Genomic DNA, 10,602 nt, shown 5'->3' with positions numbered 1-10,602 from the left:
AAGAAGATGAATCCCTGCAGTCACGAAAGCTTTAAATCGAAGTTCAAGCTGCGTGTGTTGACCTTCTTCTTTATAATAACGGTGTGGGAGGACACAAAAATAAGCACAAAGAACAGTTCAAAAGAAATGAGTTTTCAATCTTCGTTTAAAAGTGCACAGTTCCAGTGGTTTCTTAATTATTAAAAGAGCGTAATATAGGAAGAGCGTTCCAGACGTGCACAGAAGCGCATCTGAAAGCGCACGATGCAGTGACTGTCTGTTAGATGGTTAGCCAAAAGCCGCTGCGAGGATGAGGGAAATGGATAAAATAATCCATGTCATTCAATATTAATTTGGACAAATGCCAGTTCTATCAATTGAGGTGTATGGTGGAAACCAATTAGAGGGCTTTTTCTAGGAATGCCCCCACTAAGTCTCAAAGCTATTAAAGGAGGGCCCTGAATTAGAATGTTTGGCTAATTTCCTATTCTGAGTGTCCGAAACCCCAAGTATCCAAAGATAACACTCAAAAAGGTTCCCAGAGATGGGCTGGAGAAAGAATGCATTCGCTCTACCGCCATCTCCTGGCCATATGGCAGTACAGTGAGTTAATGATGACGTCACCCTGCTGCTGCTGCTCTATATAGAAACGGGAGACAGCAGAGCCTCACCATTCTGGCAAATTGCCCGATGATGCTGGATGCAATTACCAGCGAAACGTCGTACTACTCAAATTGTAAATGTTGTGGTTTCACGCTTCAACACACCGGTGGGCTAAAGCAGCGAACTATTTGTCTTTTGTCAACGTGACACTTTTTTACTGATTGGCCGTGTCGGGTGGTGGAGGGTTACGACACATTTATAAATAACGCGATCTAAACCCAAAAAACGTTGATTATGAATAATATTGGTCGCGAAAGCCTACGTGTTAAACTGACAGTGGGTTTATCCGTTTTGCAAATCTGTGTAATTCTCGACTCTCGCCTCCAAAGCACTGGATTGTATGTGCCAACAAGCTTGCCCTAGAATACGAAGAAAGTGCAGTATTCCCAAGTATGTTGGTATTAAAAGGTTGAATATTACATGGTACGTATTGCATAACTGAAACACAAAAACTCAAACACATCGTTGGTTTAAATAAGCCTTTAATTTACTGAAATTAGCATATTAATGTTACATGTCCATCAAAAATAAGTTAACAGATACCTACAAATGAACTTTTCATGCAAAACATCATTAACCTTTATCAAAAATCAAGTGTTAGCCAAATTAGTCTAAATTAAATGTGAATCGTTAATCAAATGTTACGTTTAAATCAATACATAATTCCCTAACCACACATGTGTATATATACAATCAATCAGTAGATTAATTTGACCAGATTAAAAGAATATTTTAAACAATCCAAAAGCTATTATAGCACTCCAAATATATATATTTTTATCACTTCTAATGCAATTTTAAACACAATTATGAAAATGTTGCCATCTGCTCTGTTTAAAAGTGCTCCATATTAGCTTTGGAAATTATAATACTATTCCAAGATCCATACTCAATTGCTTTAAGTAAAATGTACACACCAATACTGTATTGTTCGATATAAAATCCAGTGGGAATTGATCGATTTCAGCATCACCATATTATAAATCATTCTGAATCAAATTTATAACTGTAAACTATCCTGCTTATATTGTGGCTGTATTCAAATTGACCATTTAAAATTAGGATCAATAACGCTGCATCGCATAAAGGTGGCGTGTTTCAAACTTGATGTTGGAAAACCAAACCAGGTCGACGATATGCCTCCTCAGATGTCTGTAAGACCTCGAAAGTTACACAATAAATGTGAGCGTATTGTTAAAGAGTTCGAATGGCATATTATAACAGTTTAAACGCCTTGTTAATGGATCTTCAAAACACATTCCAGTAACGCATTCTATTTCACAGATAAAACTTGTTTAGATGTACAGAGTATGTGTGCTTACAACTTGTGTTTGGACATCACATCGGCAGCTCTGCTCAACTCATCGCACAGAGGACACACAATTAAATTACGTGAATGCTCCATTTCCTTTTCGGCTAAATCTGCATTCAACAATCATAAAGTAATGTCCTCTCAGCTACTAATAAGCTGAGTGGATAATAAAACAGCGAATGTGTTGTGTGGAGCTATGTTAACCAGACCCACATGTAGCACACATTTGCGCAGACTGCATTCAACGCTCCAAACTCACTGCGTTAACAGCACATACACATCGATGTGCCCGTACCCTCAAACGGAGCTCGGTTGAATGTCCAACCTGCAGTGGAACACGGAGAGATCAACCGGCCTCAACTCTGGATACGTTGCCTTCCAAGGTGACATCTCCTTCAGCTCGAAAGTGACTCCCATAAACTGCCGTCATGAATACCAGCTTTAAGTCGAAAGCAACGTAATGTGTTCGGCTCAAATTGTTTTATCACATGAAATAAGTTATTTTCATTTATGAATTAACCATTGTCAAGTTTAAACAGTATAGAAGCAGATCTTGGCCATGTTTCCACATACGTTTTGTTTTTTTATTCCACGAGTCTACTGGCTTTTAAAATGAACATTATCCAACGGCATTTGTTCGGATAATAAACCTCTTGACTTGGTTTGGACGTTCTAGGTCTCATCAGCAGTCCAGCGTGTTAAACAAATTCTGCTGGGTTACCAGATTTTATTGTAAAGAAAGCTCCAGCTAAACGATGGGGCCCTGTACAACACAAATACCAATATTGATTACAAATGCATGCGTGGTTATGGAGCATTATGGTTAGAAGCAGATATCAGCAGATCTCCGTTATGTCTACACATTCAGCATATTTTTTTGTCAAAATAAGATGGAATCTTGACTTTTTGAAATGTACGAGACACGGCAAAATACTGTGGTCTTAATCCAATATACAATACAGTATAAGAAAAAAATACTTGTGTCGCCGATGCATTTTCATGAAGTGTGTTTTAATATTGACAGTTACATCTGATCACGATACTATGGACTGACCCATGTATTCGACAAATGCAATGTGCACTCAAAATCATGTCCTTTGTTTTTTTTTAACAGAACGTGGCTCAATAGCTCCGAGTCAAACAACTGATATAAAAAAAAACGCCAACAATACATTCTAAACAAAAGTTACCAATGCAGTCATAACTCCATCTGTATTTAACTGTCAACCCTAGTGCAAACATCAGCTGTATACAGAGTTAGGGTCAGACCTCCAAGTCATTATTCCACAGGCTATTCAGCACAGTATATATTCAAAACCGTACTGCTTTCTTTTTAACAAAGCAATCGACACACACCCACAGGAGCAGTCATTTATCCAACACCTTTTTGATATGGTTTTTTTTACTACTATATGAATTAAAAATATTTTTTTAACATTTTCCCCGACTTCTGAATAACTTTAAACGCCATAAGAAACCAACTTTTACAAGTCACAGACTTGTAATATCAGTATGGATAAGTTAAATGCCTTATCCATATTTCTGACGACTACAATGCAATCTGATCTCTTTATGTAAACTTCCGCACACCATGATGGTCATGCTGTTTGCTTGACCCTACTTCACACTGGTCAGTGAGGATTGTTGACAGGGGCTGCCTCGGTCTGGTTGAGATATCGCTTGCCCACTGATGTTAGCCATGGACGGGAATCGAACTAGGGTCGATAGGCTGATAGTGCAGTGCGCTGTTGACTGTGCCCCCCTCGTTCCACCCCAATTACTTTAATTATACATAATTAAAATATGCTGGCCTTGGGTTTTGATGGATCATTACAGTAATGCATACACAGCCACGCATTACATAATACAAGCAAAAGCTAATGGTGTGAAACGAAATACTAACACACCCAACTAACTTGATAGCCTTCTGAAATCTCGCAAGTCTAAAGTTATCGCTGTAACACTATATTTATTCAAATATGATTTGCACTGCTTGTTAGGCACAATGTTGTATTTGTGGTATAGGTCAATAAAACAATCCTATGTACGTGGAGTTAACAAAAAGGTTTGCTTAACCCCCCCCCTCTCCCCCAGAAATATAAATTACACAAACAATGACAGTTAATTTTTACCTCCAGTGTGCAAGTTGGCTCATAATGTTTTTCAGTTGCCAATAAACGAAATGTACTTATCAATCACTGATAAAACCTTGTTACTTTCCTTCGGACATGCTGTAAAATAAAACTAAACAATGCTGCTGCTCACAATGTGTCATTTGTTTGGCTGTCGGGGCAATGGAGGGTCTTAACGACACAAACCTGGCCAGGTAATCAAGTGGCTCATCTAAAAAAATCAACGATGATTCAGAATATTGGCCATAAAAGCCATGTGTTCAATTAACATCGAGATTGCTGATATTCAATGTCAGAGTTAATCGTTTGGGCAGATTATTTTGCATCAGCCCGAGTGACACTTGACTATAGTTACTTTTTCAAGATGCATGCAATCGCCAGCTTTACACATGTAAACATCCCCCCACCCACTCCTCCTTTTTGTAAAGGCATCAAGGGATGATGCTGCTGCTGCTGCTGCGACACACTCGCAACAAATTGTATTGGTGATTTGTAACAATACTGCGTTCAATGTTATACAGCAGTGGCAGGATTAAATGTTAGTAGAGGCAGCTGCAAAACTATTGTGGTAACATTTCTCCAAAGTAAAAATAAGAGCTCTGAAGTTAACTAAAAATATTATAGCCTATTGCACAGATCGGGTTCCATAGCAGTATACAAGTATGACCACACTGTTCCAGTATCGTATAGACCGAGTATTATGAAATGACTACATTGACGAGACTACAATCGGAAGCTGCACTCTGCATATACGGTAGCTGAAGATTCAACGGAACTGTTAAATAGCTTGACGACTTGTGCATCTACACAAGTGCACCATCACAAATGATCATTTTCATACAACGAAAAGGTTGGCCACACGTACATAACCGTAGCCTTTTTTAACTTAGCAGTAGTTAAACATTGTCATATTTTTACATGTTTTGTTTTCATTACAATTGTTATCAATAGGTAAGTAACAATTCACTGTTATTTATTTAAGAAAACTATATGCCCATGTTAGAATAAGTTAACAGAGCAAATATTTTACACAACTGCACAGAAGACATGGGAAACAATTAAACAGCCTAACATACAAACACAATCAACACTTGAATCGCACGGTGACCAGGAATCACGATGTAATATCGAATCGCTGGCGAGCTCAGCGTTACATGTCTAATATTGATAATTAGACATGAGGCAATTCTCCCCGGGGAAAGCATTTCAAAAGTCAAGATGCAGGGGCATAATTGTAATTCAAGACTCAATATCATTTATTACTGCCTCATTGCTAATTTCATATCTTAAATGCAGTTGTGCCTACTCCATTAGCCTAAATGGACAATCTGTCTATAATTTGCATATGACTTGCATACATTATCAATCAATTCTCATGCGCATGATTTAGCATATATCGTAACTGCAAGAATCGATTTTAGCGATTAACCGTGGCACGTCAAATAAAATAAACGTCACTAACAACTTCACCCAGCGGAGGGCGCCACACTAAAGATGATAAAGACTTGCATCCGTTGCGTCTGGTTCACGAAATAAATGTACAACCCAAATAAACGGGAGGGGGTCTAGCCCACCTTACCTCGAACATTTGTGAAAACCTGTTTCACTTCAGCCGACTGCATTGAAAACCCCCTACGGACAATCGATTTTCACGTTAAGCAAGAATTATTTACTACTACGTATACAGATTACCGTACATGGGTTACACTCCAAGCCAGCACACAAATGGATATGGGATTGTATATGTAAATCAGACGCGGCGGGGGGGGGGGGGGTGGTGAAAAATGTCGTATTTTCCCCAGAGAAGAAACCCTTACCACCTGACGTGGTAAATCTGTCGTGGTACCGAGGACTTTATATGGTCAATAAAGGTGAAATATTTAAATTACTAAGTTAACACATACATCAACTTTATTGGCCATATACAACAAAAAACTGTACCCGTGATGTTTGCCTCCTCTGGCGGTAGGTATTACCCATGTCGATGATGGTGGTATGGACTTGTGATATGGACTTTGCCTATTCAATAATAAGAGGGTGTTGTCATTGCAGTATCATGTTATATAATTTACCACCGTTCAATGTGCATTCATGACTGAAGCAGCGCAACGACTCAAAAGTCAATTCCATCTACGCATGTTTGTAAGAATCCTCAAGTTAGACGGACACTCCAACACGCTTGCTTCTGAGATGTTGAAGAAAACCGAGCTGATCTTTCGACACCACTTTGTCCGATGTGCTGGGAAGCAGGAGCTCATAGCTAACAGATTAAGCGTGTGAGATCACGATTCTTCCTGTCTATGCGAATGCGAGCGTGGGAACATCGTCATGCGTTGAAAGCAATGTGAGCACGCGTGGTCCCTCTCTCTCAAAGTGCGGGTACTGCCAAGACAAGGAATGTGGCGATCACTCCAAGCAAAGCACACGGCATTGCGGTCAGTCTGGGCGAGCTGGAGTACGATCCCTTCTCGTCGCAGTACCGCCCTTTCCAGCCGGTGTAGCACTGACACATGAAGCCTGCCTGTAGCTTCAGCATGTCGGCACGCGACATCCTTCCCGAGACGGTGAACCCTGTTCATTGGCGCACAGAAACACGTTTCAGAGGTTAACATGATAAACTAAAACACAATATTACAATTACCGAATGTGAAATTGTACTTGTTGCTTTGCATCTATTAATTATTTACATATCTAGCATGCTTGAAATACAAGAGGTACCTCTCAAAAGGTTAAATAGAAAGGAGCTGCACTTTGTAACTGGAAAACGCAGCTGCAAAACTGTCCTGCGCTTGTACGGTGACAGATTTGTTACATGCTTCACCACACTCAATGTAAATGTTATGAAAGTAGTGATACGTAGTGTTGTGGAATGCCTTAGAAGTGACACCACAAGCATTTCACTCAATGTCTCGATATGATCTAACTCAACCGGTGACTGCAATCCCATCGGCAATGCAGACGTGAAAGGTTCACTCTGTGCCTCGCCAACAACATAAACCTTCGTGACCAGACTGATCAAATTTCAGCTCGAAGGGATATTCTTAGACATGACTCTGCTCGGGCTTGGGTCTGGCTCACGTATAAGTCAGCCCATGCTTAACTTGAACCATGATTGAGCCACCACTAACTCATGCCACTTTGGAAGCAACAGAGTGGCTCAAGCCTGAGTTAGGTCGCATTCGATTAGCACAGTCAGCTACGTACAGTGTGAAAGAAGTTCAACACTCGTACATACGTTAAGAGGCCAAGCCAGGTGCGAGTCGAGACTAAGAAGTATTTGACTGCTATAAATGTTCACGTTATAAGCCACTTCGTTGAGCTATAATTTGTGGTGGTCAGGTCGCTTTTGAAAAAGAGCGATAAAGCTCACTAGATTCTGCCTGGTAAAATAAAAAAAAGCTTCTCGTTTATTAAGAATGTATGGCCCTAAATGATGTCGGAGGCCGGCTGGCGAGCGTACCCTTTTGAGGCGGGCGGTTACGCTGGATGCTGAAGCTGTTGGGGTTGAGGTGCAGGTAGGCGTCGGACTCGTTGGAGATGCGCTTGCAGCGGCCCTGGGAGCCGCAGAGTGCGCGGCTGCACCACGTGGCAGCCGCCGTCACGTTCACCGTGTACAGCCCCACCGTGGACGTGATGTACTCCTGCAGCTGCGTGCAGCGTGTCTGAAAGGAACACGGCAAAACTAATACGTTAGCCACGTGGTTCAGTTGGTGCACCATCAGCTGGGATTGTTACTCAAGGCTCTCCTTCATAGTTTGCAGGTATCTGAAGAAAAACTTGGAGAAAGGTAGAGCTTCGAAGTCAAACAATTGCTAAGCACATCTTGGTTCTCCAAACTCTTCTTTGCATGTTTTAGGATAACACTGGTGTCTTTCAATAAAGCAGTTTACTTAGGTAATGTAATAACATAAAAAGCCCAAACAAGATTTTATACTTTCGATTTAAAGCTTTCGTGATTGCAGGGATTCATGTTCTTGGTTCTTTCGGTAAAGTCACGTAGAAGGGAAATCTAACTTAAAATCGAACTTAATGTTTACAATTCCTTTACGTATTCCAGTATTGCTCTCAATTGAAATAGTATTTCAAAGTACAGCAGGCACCCACCTTTGACTGCGAGTACCTCTTGTCACCCCACAACACAACTCCCGCAGCACCCATAGCTGCACTCTCCCCAATGCTCTGGATTAGATCCACCTGCACATGGAAACATGAACACAATGGAACGCACATCGTCAGCATGGAATTTAATTAATGCTGCCCATGTAATGCTATTTATTATTGGGGTTTTTGTTACCCAGGAAAGCTCCAACCAGTGTCAAGACTCTTTTTCAGGAGGGTCCTGCAAGTTTTCACAGCAGGGGGGCGATGTTGCATTGTGTAATCCAAATTGAGTATGTTGTGGGAAATTCTTCAGCATTGGGATTAGCACAGTTGGCTATGTACAGTTTAACATACATACAATACAAGTTACAATGTATCGGGGTTATTTTAGCTATGGGGGGGAGGGTCGGGAGGGAAACTGAAGAACCCAGAAGAAACCCAAGCCAAAGAAGGGAATCGTATACAAACTCCACGCAGAACGTCGCCCGAATCAGGAATTGGAAGTAGTAGCTTCTGGCTGTGAGGCAGAAGTGTAACTACTATGCCACCCTGCCAGTAAGTATGGCATTGACTTCATGCTGCCAATTCAGTGCTTTAGCCAGATTGTTCAACTGGTGACACGCAGGCCAGCGACCCAGAATCATAAACTTTATTTAGAGTGGAAGAATCCGATGAGCTACGAAGCTCTTTTTCACAGATGCCCAGTAGACCCATCGGGATATCGATGAGAGATACATTTCAGTAAGATGTGAGAGGGATTAACTAGGGACATGAGAGACCTGAAGTTGAGAAGTATAGATTAGTGGTCATATGTACAAACACCATGATGTCATGTGACGGCTTAACGTCTGTATATGTGCCTCATGATGTTACAAGGCCTACCAGCACACTCATTATTGTGGCCTGTCAAAAAATATAGTTGACGAACTCTGCTTTAGGCAGTGCAACAGTTTGAATAAAGTCTGTTGTAAGAGTTTATTCATGATCAGATTAAAAGTTGATTAATCTTAAGTAATGTAAAATTAGGTCAATATTATAATGCAAGTAAACCATAAAAACTTTGTCTTACACTGCAATGAAGCAGAATTTTTTTCTAAACAATGTGTTTATTGCGTTATAAAAAAACACACTTAATCAGCACTGAAAACATAAATTATAATTAATTGTAATAACGCAGCAAGACTATAATATGTACTTAACAAAGGTAAAACAATGTGCTTGACTATAACATTTCCAATACATCCGTCAACACATATTTTTGACTGTCAAATTACCTCCGACTTATAGTCCACCATCGAGTTGTTATCGGAGTTGATGTAAACCAACTGCGAGTACACGTAGATGGGAAGGGAGTTGTACGGATCCGGCCTGGTGGAGACCCGCATGGCCTCCATCACGCGGTAGCGCACAAACTTGCGCCCGTTGGCAGTGGACTCGAGCGCTTTGGGCATGTAGATGGAGGGGAAGAGCACCGTGCTGGCATTCCACAGCCAGTCCAGCTCGTTGTTGCGCGACAGCTCCACGTCGGGACACACGCCCGTGTACTTGTCCTCGCTGTCCTTGTAGTCGTGGTTGTAGCAGTCCGGGAAGAGGTAGAAACCCCACAGCACTTCGGGCCGCAGGTTCTTGCCCAGCTGTAGGGTCTCCACCATGAACTGCTGGGCCGCCGTCTCGAACTCCCACTGCGCCTGCTGGGTAATCATGACGTCCGTCCAATTGGGGTGCTTGAGGCGCACGAGGTCACGTGACCTCTGCCGGTACACGTCCTTCTTGTCCCAGTTGCGCAGCCACTGAGGCCGCCACATCTCCCAGTCGATGACGGCCAAGCGGCCCGTCTGGTCCATGGGGATGTACTTCTCGATGTCGACGAGGGCCTTGTCCAGGTGCTGCGTGATGCTGGTGTTCTGCGGGAGCCCGCCAAAGATGGTTTCCCCGTCGTCCGTGATGTAGGGGTAGATGCCGAGCCGGTCGGGGTAGAAGATGGTGACGTTTTGTCCGTAGAATCCCTCGTTTGGGGTCGAGTACATGTCGAACATGCTGAGGTCCAGGTCTACGCTGAAGCGCGACTTGCACTGCTCCGAGGGGATATTCCAGATGACCAGGAAGGGTCTGTCGTCCAGGAGGGGAGGGCTCGTGTGCACTCTCTCTTGAGCCATCACCTAGAGTTGCCACAAGTCAAAGCCGGTTTAGAGCACAACGCACAAATAAAATAACTCCTTTACCGCAATATTACGTAAGGAGCCCACAGCTCGTAAGCCATTTAAGGTTCTGACTGTAAAGGCAAAGAATATGTGCAAGTGGACACATCTTAATATGGGGAATGAAGCAGTGATTTTCCTATGCCTTTTAATACTTCAACACTTGTTGAGCACATACATCAAAATCTAATCAAGTATTATTTAATGAGCACGTGCA

At 42.0% G+C, this 10,602-nt stretch overlaps 1 protein-coding gene across 2 annotated transcripts in view; it reads right to left on the bottom strand.

Moving 5' to 3' along the window:
* Positions 1-1,107: 1,107 nt before the first annotated feature.
* LOC133349479 (hyaluronidase-2-like) overlaps positions 1,108-10,602 on the bottom strand; it is a 38,013-nt gene continuing 28,518 nt past the window's right edge. For both annotated transcript variants that reach the window (XM_061562965.1, XM_061562964.1), the window contains exons 4-7: positions 9,462-10,346; positions 8,191-8,280; positions 7,547-7,748; positions 1,108-6,657 (exon numbers count right to left, since the gene is read on the bottom strand). In XM_061562965.1, the coding sequence (XP_061418949.1) occupies positions 6,455-6,657; positions 7,547-7,748; positions 8,191-8,280; positions 9,462-10,346 (1,380 nt within the window). In that variant the 3' untranslated portion in view covers positions 1,108-6,454. The remainder of the gene's footprint in view (positions 6,658-7,546; positions 7,749-8,190; positions 8,281-9,461; positions 10,347-10,602) is intronic.

Source organism: Lethenteron reissneri, chromosome 30, assembly GCF_015708825.2.
Source record: "Lethenteron reissneri isolate LAM-NWPU_2019-01 chromosome 30, ASM1570882v1, whole genome shotgun sequence".
NCBI lineage: Eukaryota > Metazoa > Chordata > Hyperoartia > Petromyzontiformes > Petromyzontidae > Lethenteron > Lethenteron reissneri.
The sequence above is the reverse complement of the archived record's forward strand: the minus strand, read 5'-3'. Positions and strand labels throughout refer to the sequence as shown.